We start from the raw sequence: 22,613 nt of genomic DNA on the forward strand, positions 1-22,613 counted from the left end.
TGATCGCTTCTGCAGATCCCGTGCTGGACTTGCAGCCCACATGAGAGCCTGTCATTTTTAATCCTCAGACTCAAGACAGTCAACTTCGACAACGAAGGACAGCCATATATATATATATATATATATATTCAACCCTGCATGTTTTTCTGGAAATGCAGCTCCTTCTAGTTAGACAGTTACATTTTTCTGTTAATAAAAAACTGAGACTGAATAAATGAGTGGAAGTGAAGCTCCTCCCCTCAATGTCTCACCTGCCTGAGTCACATTTCCCGCCGCGGCTCACCTGAGGACTTCTCTGCAGGTTCAACAGATGGGATCTCTGTTTGTTTTTACTTAAATCCACATTATGACTTCCTTTTGAGTAACTGAGTCCTTTTGTAATAGAGTATTTCATTGCTGTGTAAGTTTTGTAATTGCTAACAATTCACATTTAAGGCTTATTTTCCTTTTTTTGTTTTTTTATTTTCCTTTTTTTAAATAAAAAAGCCAGAGTTCTGCACAGTTTCAATAGAAAAATGTAACTTTACTTTTACTTTGATTAATAATTCAATTTTAATAAAAAAGCATCGAAACCTTGATATAATGGGGGAAAAGTCATGTTTGGGATTTTCCAGGTTATTAAAATTGTGTCATCTTTTCTCAGTTTTTCCCCCAGATTTCAGTAAATGTGGAAGTCAGAATCAAAACAGACCAAAAGCTGTGTTGACGTGTAAGTAAATAAATCGACTTTTATCTATGCAAACAGGAGTTTAGTGTGACCAATGGGGATTTGGTTCGGGGGGCGTGATACAATATATAAGGAGAGCAGGTGTGTGTGTGGGATGTAACACTTGGCCGTTTCCGGTTTTGCGGTGTGTCGTGTCGTGGAGTTGCTGTCTCTGGTATGTGTTTGTTCTCACATTCATATATTTAGTGTGTTTAACGTTTCACCTGTTTCTTTCTTTGTGTATGTCACATTATTGTATGTCATCATCTTTTGGTTGCAGTGCCGCTGCTTTGGTTTGACAATATAAAAATAAAAGGGCTTGAACCTTTCTATTGTCTTCGCTCTTGTTTCTGCCGTCGTGGCACGCACCTGCGGAGGAACCGGCTACATTTGGCGCTGTGAGCAGGACCGTTGCGTTACTGAGTGGAGGCGGCCGGAGTCTGACACGTAAACCAAAGCAGCGGCTGGATCAGGTGTTCGGTGGCTGACGTCATCACGGGATTCCGGGGATTCCCTTTGCCGCTGTCGTCATGGAGGAGCTGTGAGCGGAGCTGCAGGCCTTGAAGGACCGGATAGCTGTGGACAAAGCGACCATGGACGCCTTGCGGAACATGAATGACGCGTTGACTGAGAAGCTGCGGGAGCAGGAAGCTTCACCCGCTGGGTCTGGTTCGGCGGCGGCGTCCCAATTGGACGGAGCAGCAGGTGGTTCGTCATCCACTGGGCCGAAGGACTGTGTCATTTACCTCCCTAAGGAGAAGAAATGCCGCACTTTTTCCGGGGGTTCGTGTGCGGACTTTTACGAATGGCTGGATGAGATTAACTCGGTGTTAAGTTTCCGTCATTTTCAGCAGAGCGAGAAGGCAATGTATATATATGACCATCTTGGGGGCGAGGCCAAGCAGGAAATAAAATACCGGTCTTCTGCAGAAAGGGCCGACCCGGATTGTGTGCTGGCGATATTAAAAGAAATTTATGGACAGCCGTCTTCGTTGACTCGCCTGCAGAAGCTTTTCTTTGATAGAAAACAACGTGACGGGGAAACGATCCGTGAGTACTCACACGCGCTCATGGCAATCATTGATGAAATCAACCGCTGTGAAGTAAATTACACTTGGTGTAGTGATTTTGCCTTGCGGGATCAGTTTGCTGAGAATGTGCGGGATTCGGTTCTGAGACGGGAGTTAAAGCGCATCATCCGCCAGGATTCTGCCATCTCGTTTTTCAACCTACGAAAGGAAGCTTTGCTGTGGGAGGATGGGGACGCGACTGCGTCTTACAGCCGACGTAGAGCTGATGTGTGTCAGGTTGAGGGGGAAAAGGAGGTCCAGAATGTAAACGTGGTTACAGCTAAGCCGGTTGTGGATCCAAATGCAGAAATGATCAGCCTTATGAAGCAGCAACAGCAACAAATTACTGACTTGGCTAAGAAGGTGTCAGATTTGTCAGTAGAGATCGGACAGACAGCTGGTCGGGGGGTCCAACCACGGTTCGACTCGGAAGGTAAACCCATCTGCTTTAGGTGTCAGAGGGCGGGGCATATTGCTCGTCAGTGTAGAGGGGCAGCACCGGGAAATAAGACCGTTTTTGCATCACGTAACGCTTCTGGTCGTGGAAACTCGGGCATTGTTGGCGAGCAACAGGGAAACTCTCTGCCCCTGTGGTGATGAGCCCAACTACAGGAGGGGACGTGATGGGCTCTGAAGCAAAGAAATCTGACATACTCGAGGTTGAATGTTTAATTGGAGTTTGTCCCACTGTCTATGTTTTCATTGGTGATGTACAGGTGAAATGTCTTTTGGACACGGGTTCAAATGTGTCAACAGTCACTGAGTCATTTTTCAATAAACATTTCCGTCCGTCTTTGAAAAATTGTGAATGGCTTTCACTCTCTGCCGCAAATGGTTTAAGTATACCTTATTTGGGCTATTTTGAAAGAGATGTTCATGCATTTGGTGTCACCATAAAAGGTAGAGGGATCCTTGTGGTCAAAGATCCAGAGACAAACCTTATGAGGCAACGTAAAAACACTGTCCCCTGCATTTTGGGGATGAACGTGATTAAGTGTTTTTATGAGAGTGAAGGCCATGGTTATGAAACGCGCAGTCATTCGGTCCCTGATGCATGGCAAAATGCCTTCAGAGTTTGCCAGTCTCACCAGGTTGGTTCAACGAACACTTATGTTTACTCCACTGTTCCTTTTACTTGTCCAGCTGGTGTACTGTGTTTTGTTCCAGCAACTTTACAATTTGGCCACTCCTCCTCAGATGCTTTTGCTCTTGTGGAGGCACTTAGCGCGGAAGAAGGGGGATTGCCAGGGGAACTGCTTGTTTCCAAAGCTTTAGTCCCTATAGACCATGGCCATGTGGCCATCCCAGTGCTTAATGTTGAATGTTCAGATGTGGAGCTTCGGCCGCAAAGCCGACTATGCTCATTACATTGTGTGGATGTTTTGCCACTCGGTACATCTGGCATCAGCTTTGAAAGTGTCAGTCCAGGAGAAGAAAGAGTTGTGGTACAGGAGCATGTGGATGTGAGGACTGAACAGCTGACTGCGGGATCAGAGGTGGGCAATCTTGACCTAAAGGGACTTACCGTAGAACAGACCAGAAAGGTAAGGGAGCTTTTGAAAAAACATGAGGATGTTTTTGCAAAATCAGAATTAGACCTGGGATTCACTAACCTGATAGAGCATGAAATCCCTGTCCTGAATGATGCCCCCATAAAACAGCGTTACAGACGGATTCCCCCTAGTCAGTATGAAGAAGTCAAAGCACACATTACTCAGTTGTTGCAACAGGACATCATCAGCGAGAGCAGTAGCCCGTATTCGTCTCCTCTCGTTATAGTGCACAAGAAAGACGGTTCACTTCGGCTTTGTGTTGACTACCGTCAACTAAATGCAAATGCACGAAAGGATGCTTTTCCTCTTCCGCGGATTGATGAGTCTTTGGATGCTCTTCATGGGGCAAAATGGTTTTCTACCCTCGATTTAGCTAGTGGGTACCACCAAGTGGGAATGGCTGAAAAGGATCGCTGCAAAACAGCCTTTTGTACACCATTTGGTGTATTTGAATTTACACGCATGCCATTTGGGTTGTGTAACGCTCCGGGGACCTTTCAGCGATTAATGGAGCGATTATTTGGTGACCAGCGGTATCAGTCCCTTCTGTTATATTTGGATGATATAATCATCTTCTCCTCTTCTTTTGAGCAACATCTAGAGCGTCTGGATCTGGTGTTTTCCCGTCTAAAACAGTACAATCTTAAAGTCAGACTACAAAAGTGTTCCTTTTTGAAATCTGAAGTGGCATACCTTGGACATTTGGTTTCAGCTGCCGGGGTAGCTACAGATCCTGACAAAATTAAAGCTGTTGTAGAATGGAAGAGGCCAAGCTGCTTAAAAGACTTAAAGTCCTTTTTAGGCTTTGCAAGTTTTTACAGGAGGTTCGTAAAGAATTTTGCCAAGATGGCAGCACCTCTCCATGCCTTAGCCTCATTGCTATCTACAAGCAAGGGTGGTCGGCCCACAAATGGGTTTCAGCAATTATGGGATTCCGTATGTGAGGAGGCTTTTCAATGTTTGAAAAAGAAACTCACTTCGGCACCCGTTCTTGCATATGCTGATTTCTGCAAACCTTTTGTTCTGGAAATAGATGCGAGTCACCAAGGACTAGGGGCTGTTTTATCACAAGATGTGGACGGACAACTCCGACCCGTGGCTTTTGCCAGTAGGGGTCTTAGATCTTCGGAACGGAATATGGAGAACTACAGTGCCATGAAACTAGAGTTGTTGGGCTTTGGCAGGCAGATCAAAGGTGCTGATGCTCTTTCTCGGCAGTATGTGGGGCAACAGGAGGCACATACAGGTTCAGTCGGTGTGCCTAACACTAGCTCCACTACCAGTTTTCCCACTTTGGACGTTAAGGCCCTGGTGAAGTTGCAGTCTGGTGATGGTTTGATCTCTACCTTTAGGAGGTTTTGGGATCGGGGTGTGGGGCCAAGCCGGACAGAGAGGCGTCAATTATGTCCCAGGGCAGTAGAGCTGTTAAGACAATGGAAGCGGATTGTTGAGGTGGATGGGGTGCTGTATCGGCAGTTTTGGGGACAGCGTGAAGGGCAGATCAGGCAGATCATACTGCCAGCCATTTTGAAGGATGAGATACTCAATCAGATGCACACCGTAGCTGGGCATCAGGGAGTAGAGCGAACCTTTAAGCTGGTCCGTTGTCGGGCTTACTGGCCTGGGATGTACAGAGACGTGGAGGCTTTTTGCAAGACTTGTGAGCGGTGCATTGTTTCTAAGAACCCTCACCCACAGGTAGTTGCACCTCAAGGACATTTGCTGGCTTACCGGCCATTGAAGGTTGTGGCTATGGACTTCACAGTGTTGGAGCCCTCATCAGACCGGCGTGAGAATGTCCTTATCATGATTGATGTCTTCTCCAAGCCCCACTCTGTACAGTGGGACCACACAGTCGTAGTTCATTACGGTGAACATTGCGGATTGGCCCAGAGGAGTCGACAGGCGCAACCGAGTACACAGGCGAATCCCCACCCAGACGCTCCAACACTTTATGGGGGACAGGAAACCACACATCCTGAATTTTATGCCTCCCGGGAAACCGCCTGTTTCTTACGTACACCAGCTGGCCCGGCAGCAGGGATGCATCACCCCCTACATGGCCTGCATAAGCACGACGAGCTTCTGCCGCTTGGTCCAGATTCTGGCCCGCCTGCTGATAAGCCCAACGCAGTCGCTCCTGATGTTCCACCACCCAAGCATGCTCGTCACCCTCAAAGTCTTCCCTATCCTGACCCAGCCAAATATCGAAAGGCCTAATGGGGGCCCTCCCAAACATCAGGAAATATGGTGAGTAACCTGTGCTATGGTGTTCGGTGGTGTTATACACATACAGCAGCTCAGGAAGGTATTCAACCCATCGTCTCTTCTGATGTGGATGCAGTGTTCTCAACAGGTCATGTAGAGTCCTGTTAAAGCGCTCACACTGCCCGTTTCCCTGAGCATGATAGGGGGTCGTTCGGCTTTTCCTGATCCCGTATACTTTACATAAACCCTGCACCACATCTGCTTCAAAACACCTACCCTGGTCAGAGTGTATCCTAGAGGGGACACCATAGGGCTGGATCCAGTGCTTTACTAGAGCCTTAACAACAGTTACTGCACGCTGATCACGGGTTGGTACTGCGACAGTAAACTTGGAGAAGACATCAGTCATGATAAGGACATTCTCACGCCGGTCTGATGAGGGCTCCAACACTGTGAAGTCCATAGCCACAACCTCCAATGGCCGGTAAGCCAGCAAATGTCCTTGAGGTGCAACTACCTGTGGGTGAGGGTTCTTAGAAACAATGCACCGCTCACAAGTCTTGCAAAAAGCCTCCACGTCTCTGTACATCCCAGGCCAGTAAGCCCGACAACGGACCAGCTTAAAGGTTCACTCTACTCCCTGATGCCCAGCTACGGTGTGCATCTGATTGAGTATCTCATCCTTCAAAATGGCTGGCAGTATGATCTGCCTGATCTGCCCTTCACGCTGTCCCCAAAACTGCCGATACAGCACCGGCTACATTAGACCATCATTAGACCTTCTTTTAAATCAACAGAATGAGTAAATGTATTTTAACTGTGTAGTAAATATGTGGTAGCTGTCCAGTGGTTTGCACAAAAGAAAAAAAAAGTACATCAAGTTGGATCAAATGCAGTCTCTGAACCACAGAAACCAGGAGGACCTCCTCACTTCTCTGAACTCCTCTGATCATTTTGGAGTCTTTAGAGGAGAAACTCATTGATCATTTCAATTCCAGTTGAGTATAACTACCCAATACTCTGATCTTTAACTTCAGCTCTGCCTTGTTGCACATAATCAGCTTCTTGCCTCTTCACTTCTCCAAACCGGTCCGACTGCAAAGATCTGTGAACCGTGAACGTTCAAAGAAGGAAAAACTTGGCAGGAACATCAAAAACTCAACGACTGAGTAAAGAGACTTTCAGCCATGTTGTTGGTTTAGAGAGAGGAGGCAAAGCTTGAGGAGCAGAGAGGAAGATGCTGAGGTTCTCCTTGGGAGAGGGATCAGGAATGAGTCCATCAGAGGAGCAGATGATGGTAGAAGTTCTGGAGATCCATGCACACATGATGATGTTGGTAAAAGAATGCTGAGGTTGGAGCTACCAGAAAAGAGGAGGAAGAGCTTCTAACAGCAGTTTTTCATTTACTCCTGATTAACAACGATTTGAGTAAAGAAATACTGAGTAACACAATTTTCATCTGAATTTCCTTTATACATGTCCTCCATCATGAAAAAATGCCTCAAGAACGTGTTGAAAGACCAAAAATATGATTTTAGTTGGGGTGGGTCTTTAACGCATCAAGATTCTGTTGATGTATTGACACTGACCAAGAAGGAGGGTCAAAGGGTAGTTTAGTTTAGTTTAGTTTAGCAATCAGCTGTTGAATTTTAGAACTGATTTTATGTTTTGTACAATTACCCATGTGAAGCCCATTCAGAAACCTGTGTTGTAATATTGGGCTATATAAATAAAATTGAATTGAACTGAAGCTGACATGAAGTGTTTTCCTTTTATCTTTCATTTTTTGGCTCTTTATATCACATGTTTGACTTTGTATATATTATTTTATTCTTTGATGTTTTAGTTGTGACTTTTTGTCTTTTTATTTATATTTCTCTTCTCTCATAATTACGGCATATTCTTTTAAACGTGTTTTTTCCTTTGGCGGAAACAAACCTCCACTGTGCATCTATGAATGTTCTGTTTATGACTCTCGAATTTGTGCATTTGTCTGTTGTCAATAAAGTTTGATATCAAAAGACCCGCGAGCTGCTCCTCGGCGGAGAAGGAGGAGGTGAAGAAGAACCAGATGGAGAAGAAGGAGGAGGAGGAGGAGGAGAACCAGCAGGAGTGGCGGAGGACTCCTGAGCACAAAGGCCTGTAAGGAGCGCGCGGGAGTGAGTTTCTGTGTTTCTCCCGCTCGTTTTCGCCACTAGCTTAAAACAGTTAGCTTGTTGTTTTCACTAGTGAACCACTCAGGAACAGGACACGTTCCTATGAGAGGATCCCTAAACTGTAAACGGTATTTTACTCTGCTATACTTTGTGCTTGAGTAAATTTGAAAGTATACGCAGTACTTTTACTTTGCTACTTTTGGGCTATTTTAGACACGTTTTTTTTTTTAGAGAAATGGGGAAATAAAGGTAATCACAGCAATGGATTTAAAAAAAATCTATATGATTTACTTGTAAATGTAAAAGCCTTAGAGTTATATTTTAAAAATATGATTACAATATGGTAGTTTTTACCTCAACTTTACAGTCTTTATGTTCAACTTTTTAAGCTTAACTTGACAATGTAGTTTTATGGTATAAAAATTAAATAATTTATTTTGGCCTTTTTCCTTATGTTCAGTATTCGATGCACAGCAAATCTTCATTAGAAGTTATTTCCATATTATCGTAGGTTTTTTTTCTTCTTAAATTAAAATAGTTGAGTATTCACAACTATGAGGCTGTTGTCTAGCAGTAGAGCGGTTGACTTCTGATCCAAATATTGCAGGTTTGATTCCCGCCTTGTCTGCCCACATGTCGAAGTGTCCTTGGGCAAGACATTGAACCTCACATTACCTCTGGTGGAAGGCAGCTAAGCCGCCATCAGTAGCCTCAGTTACATGTGCAAAATGTTTTGATCGGGTTGGAGTTCAACCGTGTACATGGGCCCAGAAAAACTCACCGCTCCCCCAGGGGATGGGTCAAATGCGGAGAAGAATTTCCCCATTGTGGGATAAATAAAGTATCAATTAATTATTATTATCTTGTTATCTATTTCTACCAGCTTCCTCCCACAGTCCAAAGACATGCTTTATAGGTTCATATGTCATTTTAAGTTGTCCTTTTGACATGAATGTGTGGTAAACTGTCTCTGTGGCACTTGGACGGACGTTAACTGTTTAGCGTGTACCCTGCTTTCACCCAACACTAGCTGGGATAGGCTCAAGCAACCCCTTGACCCTGATAGTGATTTAACCCTTGTACTATCCTAGACACTTTAACATTGGGAGTGGGTCATCTAGACCCACTAGACAGTGCTCTGAACCTTTTTTCTTTAATGATTTGTGATCTTCACTGGTTTCCATGGATTACATGAAATCCTCTTCACCTTTACCCACCTTTGTCATTGGTAGGGAGAACACGTCAATGGTCATCTTGACCCAATTGGATAGCACAAGGGTTAACGGGTTTCATAAATGTTACAGTTTTTCTCAGTTGCTTTAGTACAATTCTCAGATCAGAATTGAAACAATTTGTACAAACAGCAAAACACTATGGATTTCTTGCAAAAGCCTGTAACTTGCTCAAAATCTTTAGTTCATCTCTCAAAACTAAGTCTTAATGTCATTGAACATATCAGTGCCATCAGAATGTCAAGTCCTTGTGTCGTTGTCTACGAACAAGACAGTCAAATGACTTAGTCATGTTGTCAATATAACTGTGTACTTTAAAGGGAGGTTCTGATGTAAACTATGGCTAAAGTTTGGATGACAATTATTATAAAATGGAAGTTACACCTTTTTTGTTTGATTGCAAGAGACTGGACAAGATTCACATTTAGACTTTTATTGTTCATATTGTAATTTGTTGACAGACCATGTCATACCAACATAGAAAAAACCCACTGCAAACAGTAACACAAAGGGAAAAAAAGATGGGACAATATTCTGTACAACAGTACAGGCAGTGCAGTAGGAATTGGTGTGGTCTTCCTACACCTCTTGTCGTTCCTGTATGTTAGGCCACAAATTCTCATCCACATCACAGCGAATATCCTCTCTTGCAATGCAGCGTGGAAAGAATCTTTTAGAGTGTCTTATCCAGCCTCTGCATGTAACATGTAAGATGTATGGAAATAAGTTTGTCACATTATGACAACTTGGTCAACCATTTTGCAGTGAATGACTTATACGATGAAATAATGACTAGGTGTTTTGAGGAGTAAGACTATTGCACAGTGAACTATATAATACATTTTGATCAACATGACATAAACAATTGATATTGTAGCAAAGAGCAGAGAATTGTACATAATCATTTGCATGGATGTCCCAAAGCAATTGCAACTTGTTCAAAGAAGTGAGAAACGGCTTATATGATGTGCACAAGTGACATCATGATGTGAAGACTGAACAAATAGTTTTGGGAATTTCATTCTGATCTGAGAATTGTACTTAAGCGACTGAGAAAAACTGTAATCCATACATTTGAGCTGCAGTTACCAATTTGAAACAGTGGGTGTCAGTATTGCTTTTGTCTTTTTTTTGCTTGTTTGTTTTGTGAATAAAATTTCAAACACACTACTTTACACATTTTTGAAATGCGTAGATAATCAAATGAAAGTGACCACAGCAGACAGGTTGATTTTAACAAACATTTTTTATTAGTGGAATGCATTTTCTTTCCCAAAAAGATTCAGTTTTGTTGGTGAGACTCTGGACAGTGACTGGGCTTCACATGGAATAGATGACATGCAGCAAAGAAAAACAGCGTAACACATATTTTACATTCTTAACTTCTGCACCCTAAAATTATTTAACTTTAAACTAAACAAAAAAATAAAATAAATCTGGGAGAGGAACTTTGTTATTTTTTAAAAATAACATAGTCTGCATGACTTCTGTGTATGTGTTTGTGGTTCTGGGTCTTTCTCTGCGAGGTCACATGATCAGAAACCCTCCGTTTGTTTTTTTCGGGCTTGTGTGGACAACAGAGTAGCTGCCAGTGTAACACGCTCTAGTGCAAAAAGACTGGAATGTGTAGAGTTTGATCCTCACAGTGGGAGTGGAAAAGGACTTGGAGAAATCACAAGTCCCATAGTCGACTTCCACAGGTGGAGCGGCAGGACTCGGCATAAGAGAAATGTTATAAAGTCTGACTAACGAGAGAAACGGAGCGAGAAGAAGAGGCTTCGCTGTGGGTTAGAATATCTGGGCTCTTAAAACTAAAAGATGCTGGGACAGCCCCCCTCCCCCCATTAACATTAGAATGGAGAGAGCATCCGTCCACCTCCACCTCCTAAATACATAACCTAGCGTATGCCCTAAAGACGCTGACGGCGGGGTGTTGACACAGAACAGACTGAAGCAGAATGGATTAAAACACAACTCCAGGACGAGCAAAGACATGGTGGATGCTTGACAGTACCTCCACCCCCACACACAGACGACAGAGTTGTAGCCCTTTTCAGAGGCGGTCCACGGGTGGTGGCGCCTCCACGTGAGTCCAGGTTTACATGCAGAGGACGTATGGCTGTAGTTTCCGCGAAGAGACGCCAGGATCTGACCCTTTCCTCCGCTAATTTTCAGGCAGGTGGGAGTCTGAGCTGACTTCATGCAGGTAAAGGGGGCTTAGCCTGGAGAGAAACTGTGGAAGTCCCAGTGAGGAGCAGTATGTTGAAGCAGCAAAACACAATCTGGGTGAATGTTCTCAACAAGATGCTCCAACGGCGCGTTAAAAAATCGTCTGGCTCCTCCCACATCTACAAAACCTGATTTAAAAAAACATTTTGACCGCACATGCTCTCTTCCCCTAACCTTCTACTATATAATAAAAGCCTTTGAGCTTGATGTCCTAAAGCCAGATTGAATAGAGACAGAATAAAAAGCATCATGCTGTGACGTTTTTCTATGATTATTTCTTCGTTCCACCTGAAAATGTTTGCATCTGGTTCTGACGACAGTGTTTCCATTAAATTCCCCATGAGATGCGTTAAAAATCAAAATTGCATTAAAAGTGAGGAGTGGAAGTGAGAACACGACAAAAGAAAGATTTGATCCTTCAGTATGTCGGTCTGTTACTCATCCTGTACAGAGAAGAAATGGACGGTCTGAACAGTCCAAGTGACAAAACTAACTAAAGTATGATGTTTAAATGTGTAAATGTAGGCATTTTAAAGACTTCTGGGAAAGAAACTGTTAAAATATATTTTTTTAAATCTTTCATTCTCTGCATGCTTGGAGGTTTTAATTTTGAGTTAGAATTAAGAAGAACATTTGCAATAATTGTGTCTATAATTCTTTTTAGTAGATTCTTTTCAAATAGTTTGTTTATATAGAAACAATGTTATCTTGGAAGCTAAACTGTGTATTAAAGCCTTCAATGGATTAGTTCAGTAAAAAAATGGGGGTGGTCTTAGAAAAGAAAGACTAATGGTCTCAGAACTGCAGGAGAAACTCAGATGAGCTGAGAAACGTCTACTAGATCAGCCTCTAAGGTCCAGTTGACCTGAAGAACCCTGTGAGAACATGAGCTGGAGGACTGAAAATCTTCAAACATAGTATTTTTTTTAATTTATTTATTTATTTTACATTTGGTTTATTATTGTTTCTAAGAAATATTTGCATGCTCAACATTTAAATGGAATGTGTTAAGTTTTGTGTGTGTAGTTTTTATGTTATTTTTTAAGACATGGCACATCTAGGAGGCCTCTGCTTCTGCACAAAACAGCTTCAAGACAAATTTACATGTAGGATCAACCAGGACAACATGGTTTCACATTACAGACATGTAGAAAGACACACATAGAAACACACCCTTACGGTACACGTTTATCACATTAAGACATTTCCGACAATGGCTTCTTTTTTTTCTTTACGTACATTTTCTTGATGTAAATGTGTTTAAGCAATTTTAGAGAGGAAAGGGAGAAATGTACAAACAAATGTCTAAATTCTGACTTTATGTTGAGGTTTTTTTGCACAGAAAACAAACAAGACAGTTCAACTTCAATGTTCATACTTTTTTAACGCTTAAAGTAATTATTGCGATCTAAATAATATGGCTTTTTCTAGTGAAGTCCTATCTGAACAAGAAAATAAAATAAGTTTTGCAGTGCGTATATCTGCGTATATATCTGCTGAATGTGCCAGCTGGATCAGTTCCACAATGCACCTTGGGTATTTAATCAAAAAGAATCTATTGCGTTGAATATATTTTTTACAACAATATAAAGAAAAAGCTAGTTTAGTGTTTTGTTTGTTAGATTAGCAAACAAAATGTTTGCTAGATGAGCCCATTCTGCTCACTGTGTTTGCAAAAGTTTGCAACTTGTTGGAGAACAAAAATCAAACAAATTTGACTTGAAGATGCACAGATTATTCAAATCTCTGAGATCCTCACACACTGATGCACAACTTAGTCTGCACTCACCTGAGTCTACGTAAATGTTTTTCCCGACTTTTCCTAAAGTTTTCTTTTTTTAAGCATATCCCTATTACCAGAAGCGAAAGAGAAGATTTTGGGAAGACTCTTTTTTTTTTTTTTGGGACAAACTAATTAAACATTTACAATTCTAATGACTTGAGGCTGATTTGTTTATATAAGATAATTGGGAGTGCCAACAAAGGGCTAAGACCCCTTTGGAAACTGTTGTAATTTTTGCATCCACAGTAACTGATTTATTCTGGACGGGAACATCGTCAAACCAAGTGGACTAGGAATCACTACAGCCACGTTTCCACTGAGCGGTATGTATTTTCCGGTCTGGTTAAGAATGGTCCAGGAAATTCAGGGGAGCATTTCCACTCAAAGTTGGACCATCACGTTGCATGCAGGGTGAAGGTAACAACAACGTCATCCAGCAGCTCAGTTTTTTCCTGCTTGGCTTTTGGTTCGTCGTATCTACAAAGCATTTCATGCTGTTTGAGAGAAGATTGCGGGCGGCGAAGAGGAATACAAGCATTTTCCTGGAACTTTCTTTCTTTCAGCTAATCAACGGGCCTTTACAGTAGCTCCACCCTAACCGTTCTATTTTTCAATAGACCGACAACCAACGGGAGCCTAAAAATGGTAAGGTTCACTCTGGCTTAATGGATTTGTTTCATAATGGACAGGCTCAAAATACCGGTCTGGTCTGGACCGTACTGTACTGCTCGGTTGAAGCAATCCTTTTTTATTCTATTCCACACTCAGCTGTTGTTTTGCTGCCAAGAAGCTGCTTATCTGTCATGACATCTTTCTGCTGGGGGGGCGGTGTCAGCCTTATTTTTATATTCTTATGTTTGCAAAGAAAAGCAGGTTCCGCAGAATTGTTCTTAAATTGCTCAGCCAGGAAGGATCCACACAGAGTTTTGATGAAGCTCAGAGAAACCTAAACATTTTTCTGATGGACCTCTTTCCCTTTTAGCTGCCTGAACATTCGACACTTACAGCTTGTTGAATTAATTCACCGCTCAACTACCCGGATACTCGGCTGCTCTCGTAAACTGTTGATGGTGGAGCTTCAGTCGATTCATAAGATAAAGGAAGCATCTGAGATCTCTTTTTAAGCCATGCATGCCATCTACGATCATCTCGGTTCCTTATTTTCCCATTCTTGTCCACTTGGCGTTACAGCTTTGTGTTGGCAACTTTCAGGTACACTGAGAGCAGCAGGGTTTAACAGCAAGTGTAGATAAAGGAAGTTCTAGCAAAGGGAATCAGATCTTTGAAATTGGTGCAGATGTTTTTATAGTTGGGTGCTTTATGGAACTGGTCTCAGGTCTTTCCTTGTTGTTACCAGTAACTGTCAGTAAATGTAGTATTCTCACTACCTAGAATGTTTTCTCATGCGATGGATCTACTCAAAGATGACGCCACAGCTCGGTTCTGTACCTTGGTGATCCGATTGTTTTTAGATTCTACCAGAGCCGTTCTGGTAAATTTTGCAAAAGTGTCAGAATGCTAGTTGGAATGTTTTTTCTGGCTGACTCTGAGCTTAAGTGAGAGCCGGTGCACACAGGTGAGTGGTGACAAAAAAAAAAAAACAGTAGGTCTCAGCAGGGTTTCTTTGGTCTGGATTTGTAAGATCTTTAAAACTGAAAAAAAAAATGGCAGAAGACAATAAAGTTTTATCTTCAGGTTCTTTCTATTGAAATGAATTGGCAACACGTGAAGAGGAATGTGGAGTCACATCAATTCATGCTTTGATTGTCTACAGCAGTGGTCTTAACCCTGGTCCTCCAAGGTTTTTTACGCTCTACTTACTGCTGATTACCTGGACCAGGTGTGTTGAGTTTTTCTGTAGTGGAACCACCTGGCTAAGGTAATTGGCAGGACAGGAGGGGGCTGGGAAGAGGCAGGGCTCCAAGTTTGGAGAAGACCACTGTGACCACTACTTTTGATCGGTTTTCTTTTGATGCTCTGTGGATCTGGACAACTTTTTTCCAGAACTTTCTTGTCTTTTCACAAAGGAGTTCAGTCTATGATGGCAGTCTAAGCTGGTAAACAACTGGCAGTTCAATGAAAGTACTTTAAAACAACGTTCAGAACTGGATTTCACCATGAATCTGGTTTGAAAAAGACTTCTTGAAAAATCTGATGGATATTCTATGATCTGACACAATATTCCAAAACAAACTCCTTGCTGTTAATGGCATGAAGGCACGTGTCTTACAAACCTAAACGCTGTTTTCTAACACGAGGCCCTCCACCAGGCGATAAAGGTAGAAAACGATCTGTATGGTGTGGAAAGCAAAGTGGCAGTGTCATTTGAAGAACAAAAAATAACAAAACCCTCTTTCCTTCGAAGGATTCAGCTTCTCCGTAATGCAATAAACCGCAAGAAACATGCAACCAGCGGTTGACAGATTTAGTTTCAAGGGGAAGGTAGAAAAGGACAAAAGAAAAGATCTCTAAAGGCAGTGTGCAGCCTCTAAACGTCAGACCCCTCCCTAAACTTCTACTAACTACAATCAAACCCTTCCTACTTAGAAATACCCCAAATAATTCCACCCACAGGCTTTCCTTCGTCAACCAGACCCCAAAGACCCCGGCCCAGAGCAGACCGGACCCCTCTCTCAGGGTTCCTTTGATGTCTTTCGGTTTCTGTTTTACTTCTTGAACATGTCCTGTAGTGGTCCCGGCAGAAACTTCAGAACCGTGTCGAGGATGCTCTCCTCGTCTTCCTCCTCGTCATCACCGCACCCTCTCGGGATTGCCTTCTTCGGGCGGGTCAGAGACCCCTCGCAGGCCTGTTCCATGGCAGCTTTCTCCTCTGCCTCCTTCTCCTCCTTCTTCTTCAGCCCATACTGGATGGAGAGAGTAAAGAAGTCTAATCTTTTCTGTGGAAAACTGTCACGTCTAACCAGCATAGACTGGGAGTGGAAGCTGGATGATGATGGGAAAGCTGTTTGGTAAAAACACTTCAGAGCGTGTTCTGTTTGCTGCACTGATGCTATTTCAGGCAGCAAACAGCAGTGCTGATTAGACGGAGCTATTCTTGGCATAATGAGGGTTTAGTTTCAGAAGCTCCTGACAACGAGAGCCGGTCGAACAGCGTCTTTCTAAATATACCGCAGCACCAAATCTATCCTAAAAATACCGTAGCTGTCAGAATTGTCTGATCAGACAAGTCCTGAACATCAAGCTTAGATCAAAACTATTTAAAAATATGTCACCAGCTCTGACACGTTGATGAAGGTTGGTGCCACTAAATACTGAAATACTGGAATATAAGACAAGCACGTTTTCTGTGATTCATGACACTGTAAAGGTTTCCAGCTGCTCCACTATCCCTCCGTTCATACACTCCCTTTACAAACAATTAAAAGAAACCAGTCCATGGATTTTAGTAATAAAAAGTCTCTCTGAATGCTAAACGATAAAAAACATGCATGAGAAAGTGCAGAAAAACAAAAAAAAAAAAAAATGTAAAACGAAAAAAAAGTGTTTAAGTTTCCACATAAATATTGATTTTCTGTTTTTACACCTGCCCTAATGTATGCCTCATTGTCAGTCCAGCAGTGTAAATGGAGAAACTGCACACATCAAACATCAGTTTTTTTAATGACCCTTGTGTTTTTTCCACAGTCCAACAAGCTTCTGAGTGAGGATGTCAATTTGACATTAGTGTTGTCTCACCTTGTCCCTGATAGTCTGCCGTACTTTTTCTCTCTCCGCCTCCATGCGGGCGTGTTTGGCTTTCCGCTCCTCCTCTTGTTGCCTCAGCGCCTCCTGTCGCTCCTCCTCCTTCTTGGCTGCATCTGGATCCTTCTCCTCCTCCCCACCTAGCATCTTACCCATGTCTTTGGTGGCCCCTGGACAGGAGTCAAACAAATGTTGTGCCTTAAAGTTGGCTCATTATCAGCCACTGAATCCCGCTTTGGCTTTAGGTTTCCAGTCAGTTCCTGTAAATTGTTCTAGTCCTGTGGCTGTATTACAATCCCACATTATCACTCTTCCACCACTGTGCCTGACAGCTGAGATGTTTATGGACAAATCCTGTTTCTATGAGATTTCCAAAAAGCACAGAGCCATCATTAATATTATTACAAACCAGTTAACTAACATAGAGCTATAAACCATTTTATTTCCTCAATGAAGCATTTTAAAACTGTATCATTTTTACTCTGAATTTCTGAAATTTGTGTAGTTTTTAGGAAATAGTTTTCCTTCCATGTAAATGGTTTTGGGTAGTGGAACAAGAAAATTCATCTACAGCCATAATCAACATGCACCCATTTAGGGGTCTGTGGGTTTTTGGGTTGTCCTAGTCCATGGAGGGTCATAGAGAGGAGCAGCTAGATCTTAGATCTCTGCAGCTCCTTTCAGACGAGTACAGTCACCTCAAGGGATGCCATGAAAATGGAATGTACTGGAGCTGCACGAAATGATGAAAACTCACAGTATGAGATAGTGATCAATTTTGCGATGTTGATATAACTTGCTATACATGAACAAATAGTAAAACAACCAAAAACACAATTTCCATTTCACTGCAACAGTTTAATTTAAGTAAGAGTTAACCCTAGTCTACATAGGAGGCCAACATCTAACATAATAGGGCTCCATCTGATTGGTCAACAACGTGAAGGCGTCCATCCGATTGGTCAAATGCTGAAAAGGATTTATTTAATTGGTTAAATACTTCACGCTGCCATAAGATTGTTTTAGCACAGTTAAGGTAACCATTTATTGCAATTTTGCGTATTGCACAGCTTGATATCGCAATAACGATAAATTTGTGATTTATTGTGCAGGCCTTAGACGTACCATTGTCGTGTGTGTGGTACGAGTATCGTGAAGTATTTGTAAAGATGATGTATGGTGGCGTACGTCGTCCTTACGCCATACTAGTGGCTAGTTAGGTGTGAATATTGTCTCTGTACTGACCGTGTGCAAATGCTGCACACACAGCGTTTGCAGGTGATGTGATGTGTCTCCATCCAGAATACAATGTTGCTCATGTTGCCTTGATATAATCAATGGTAAACTCAGGTCCGCCTGAGAGTCCATGACTTATGGATTGTCCAGCAGAGAGAAATTTTCAACTGAGTATTGATCTCCCCTTCAGGCTGCTGGCCTGGTTTTCCCGCAAACGCCTTTATTAGGTTGGAGCCAAATTACAAGCTGGCTGTGATTCACAGTACTGCTGAGATGGATGACTTTATACAGGCTGACATGTAAACAGTGTGGGGAGGTGTACTACTGTTGCCCTGCTATGACTGGTGTGTGTGTCCATTCATATTTAATGACAGTGACATCAATTATCTTCAGACTTCAGTATTTTGACTTTACACCTTTGTTTAGCTGGAGGACTCAATGAAGATCCTCCCTACAGATCTGAGTTTGACAAAAGCTTTTCTGACGTTTATTTTCTTTTAAATTATGAAGGGGTTTTCAGAAGATGTGTCCTACAGCTCATGACCACAGATGAAGGTCCAAACATTGATTAACTTCGTCATAAGTTTTCATAGCTACATGAAAAAAAAAGTTGTATCAAACCAACAGGAAAAATCCAACGATACATCCCCACTTGAGCTTGAAGTTTGAGTCTTGGGACCTGGACTTTGATTTAAAAGGTCATGACTCCACCTCAACACAACATCCTCTGGATTAATGAGAACATTCACCAACATTTCCCCATGAACAGAGGTCTTTCCACCATGTGTAGAAGTGAGTTTGTTTCACACAGAGGGGAGCAGTGTGTAAGGAAACGTCACTGCAGCAGCCAAGATCATCATTTGTTGCTTGGTCCACGTTATCCACTAAAGTGTCCTTCCAGTAATTAGATGAGATGAGATGTGAGACGTCCACAGCAGTGTTGCTCTTCCAGATCAGGCAATGAAGTAAGAGACCATGGTCACACAAAATATAAAGTATGTTCTGGTTCATAAAGAACCTCCACAGATGGACCAGATTAATCAGAAAGTTTGCCTTATCGTTAAAAAGCTTTAGACAGATTTCCTTTGGTCTGAGCTTTCTTACACTAACTTGATTATTTCATATTTTAATTTCCCTTTGGAAAGTTTTTATTCTAATAAACTTAAATGTTTGCATTATTTTTTTTATTGAATACTGATATTTTGGCAAATAATCATGAAATGTTGCTTTTTATTGTCCATTGAATATCCTAATGGTTGAATGGACGAGACAGAGACCTGTATGTAACGTGCAGTACAGCTGTCATAAAGAAAACTTCAATTTAAACCAGAAGTTGTTGGTTCAAATCTCCTGACTGCCTGAAGGCACAGCAGCTAAATGGGAGCGACTCTCAGGAAAAGACCTGTGGCTAAAGGCGCTCTGGGCTTCCCTCTGGGGTTTGTAACCAGAGGGTGGCGGGTTCTGGCGCTCTGCAGTGGGCTCATGCCGAGGCTCTAATGACCCCTCAGCGCAGTGTGGTGGCAGCAAACCTGATGCTGACAAATTGCAGCTCAGCTGGTGGGAGGAGAGAAATGTTCACAGGGACTCACAGGGGGGTCGCTGAAGGTCAGGCCGTCTGCTGCAGATACTTCAGTGTGTTTAAACTCGGGGTGCTGGTGTGTGCAAACATCAGCTGGTGTGGATATGCCGCCTGCCTTCATGCACATTCTGTTTCTGAGCAATAAAACAGGACTTTACAGGCAGAGACACACGGTGGTCAGTGGATTTCAGAATCCTCTTTAACTTTAGCAAAATCACTCTGAAGTTTCATTTGAACAATCAGTCAGAGATTCTTTATCATGGAAACCGTTTCCCTCAGAATTCATCTCTCTGCTGGTTCAGTTGGGGATGCTAGAAGGAGAAATCAGATGCAGAGATGCTAAATGAGAAATTTCATGCTAAATTAGCCAAGATAATGTTTAACAGCTGAAGATGTTCAACAAAAACAAAACTGCTGAACAACTGAGTCTACTTACAAAATGTGTAAGGCTAAAAACTGCAAATATGGACAAAGATTGGTAACTTTAGGAATGTCCTGCATTAGGGGAAGAATCAAATAAAAATGAATAAAAAAAAAATACATATATATATGTTTGCTCTGAATACTGTAAAGGAAAAGAAAAAAAAATAAGGAAAAAACAAGTGAAGTCTTATAATAAACAATAAGTGATTGGAAACAGAAAAACTATGAATCTTACAAATAGCTTTATTTAGCTGAAAACAAACAGGTGGTATAAAACTAAAATCAGTTTAAAAATATCAAAATTGCTAATAGACAGAATTGGTTTATACTACATTAAGTAATAAATTGTATTAAATGCAATGAATATAAATCCAGACATGTTATGTTCCATTAAATGTTCAAAAAGGCCAAATTAGCCTAAAATAAGTTCAGCAAAGTCTGAAGGAATGAAGTTTTGTAATATGCTACGTTATACAAAATGCTGAAATCAATATATATATATATATATATTAATGCATTTATAAAAAAATAAATGGTCAAATAAAAAATCTAAATAATTTTAACAGAAAATGCTCAAAAATACATTAAAGTTTCAAAGTAGTAAAGTGTTGCATATCGATGCAGAGCTGCTTTTCTCAGCTTTCAGAATCTGTTAGAATTGTGTTCATTGGGCAAACAGTTCAAGAGTTACAGTAAATAACAGTGTCAACACTGGAGTTGAAGCTTGGTGTTATTGTGTTTGATTGATTTAAACATTTTCTATAATGAACCTTCAGAAATAACTGTTTGCATGTGTGACTTTAGACTCTCACATAATCGGAAATGCCCCAAATGGCTAAAAACAAAACCCAGCCGGAACAACGGAATTTAGAGAGGTTGTTCTAACAGGTTTATTCTCCAGCGTGCTCTAGCTTTGTCCTTTGACCATTCAGAGTCTTTAACCTTCTCATGTCGGTCCGTTTGCTCTCCTTATCTGTCCTTTAAATCATCCTCAACTGCTTCCATCATGTTTTTACGTTGCTTTTTTTCTTGCAGCTTTGACCTTTTCACCTCCACTTTTCTCTGTCTTCTTTCTTTTCTATCATTGTCTGCATGTGATGCTACATCAACAAGCATCTTTTGGCCTTTTTCCTTGTTTCCAGTCAGCCTTCACCTCTGTTTATGTCAGCTAGTGGATCGCAGCTCTGCGGTCCAAACTTTACAGGCTCAGCCTCTGTCCTCACTCTGCATTCAGAGACTCATTGCTGCAGTTGCTCTTTCCTCTGGTCAAGGCTAAAGAGCCTTTCATTTGCAAATGACAAGTACTTTTTGTTGGGTATGTTATGTTGGGTAAAAATTCCCCGGCAAAAGTGATGGTGGAACTCTTGATTGGGGTTAGGGTTCAGGTAAAGGTTGCACCTCTTTAACATGAAGTCTGTTGAGGTCCTGATTCAGTCTGTAGACCAGGTGTGAAGGAATCGATGAGTCTTCCGTAAATACGGATCAGGATCGAAGGATTTCCACACAAACTACACTCTAGATCAGGGGTGGGCAAACTATTAGATTTGGGGGCCACAGAGGGGTTTTTTTAGCAGAAGGGCCGGACCAGGAGCAGGTACTTGGAGTGTTTTGGAAATCCACCTCATGAGAGAATGAAATAACACAGAATCTGGACAAAAAACATGCTTTAATTCTGATTAAAAAATGATTTACATACTTTAACACAGAACCTTTTGGGGGTTTTATTTCAAAACTGTGTTTTTTGTTTGACCATTTCTCGCCAGCAGACTGCCTGCACCCCCCCCCCCCCTTTAGGAGTAAGGCTTCAACATATTCAGGGACAAAATCATGGTGAGGTAGAAGAAGGAGGAAGAATTGGGGCGGTCAGGTTAAGAAGCAATACTGAGAGGATGAAGAGGAACCATGCACCATCGACTTCTTCAGATGGATAACGGGGCTGCAGGGTTTGAAAAATCGAGCCCATTTAAATAATGGATCACCTCTTTCTCCAGATTAGGCGCTCATAAGTCACCGCAGGCGGTGGAACGATTTAAAAGCTGCAGCATCCATCAGGTGTTCGGCTTCATGCAGGACGGCCCGGTTCTGTTGTTGCTGTGCCGCGACACGACCTGAGAATCCGTATCTGATCAAGCCGTCCCGCCGCTTCCTGTTACTGCGCTCCTTCGCCCTCTCGTCTGCCAGCAGAGGAAATGAAAACTAGAGCCGGCCGGGCCCATCTGGATCTGTCAGAGATGATCATCTTTTATTTGAGCTTCTTAATGAGGAAAGGTGACTTTGATATCCCGATGGAGAACCAGGGGATGTGCTTCGTTTTTGCACACGCTGCTGCTTTCGTTTAATTCTACTGTGTCTGTTTGTTTTATTTTTAAATGTGACTCTGTACACATCAGAGACGCTCATAAAAATGTCAAAGGCAAATCGATCTCTACGCTGATGACGGCAATGAGGAAAGAAAAATGGAGAAACTGATTTGGAAGAAGGAGAAGAGGAAGAGATATGAACAAAGGAGGAAGATGAAAGGCGGGCAGCGCTATAAGGGAATAAACCTCATTGCACTCCGGCTCCCTGAGCCGACGACGAGGCTGATTTAAGAGGGATGACCTCTCCGACATGAACATCCAAACTGGCTCCTCTGTGGCTCCATGCTGACAGAGACCATCCTAATGTGGGTCTGTGCACAGTTACGACCGGCGCTGGATTAGGTCACACAAACCCACAAATGCAAGCTGTTTGGTA

At 42.2% G+C, this 22,613-nt stretch overlaps 1 protein-coding gene across 1 annotated transcript in view; it reads right to left on the reverse strand.

The window, feature by feature from the left end:
* Nucleotides 1–10,152: 10,152 nt before the first annotated feature.
* Nucleotides 10,153–22,613, reverse strand: part of cplx2 (complexin 2) — a 53,731-nt gene continuing 41,270 nt past the window's right edge. The window contains exons 3-4 of the mRNA XM_023959414.1: nucleotides 16,634–16,809; nucleotides 10,153–15,801 (exon numbers count right to left, since the gene is read on the reverse strand). Coding sequence (XP_023815182.1) covers nucleotides 15,604–15,801; nucleotides 16,634–16,809 — 374 coding nt within the window. The 3' untranslated portion in view covers nucleotides 10,153–15,603. The remainder of the gene's footprint in view (nucleotides 15,802–16,633; nucleotides 16,810–22,613) is intronic.

This window comes from Oryzias latipes, chromosome 10 (genome assembly GCF_002234675.1).
Source record: "Oryzias latipes chromosome 10, ASM223467v1".
NCBI classification, from domain to species: domain Eukaryota; kingdom Metazoa; phylum Chordata; class Actinopteri; order Beloniformes; family Adrianichthyidae; genus Oryzias; species Oryzias latipes.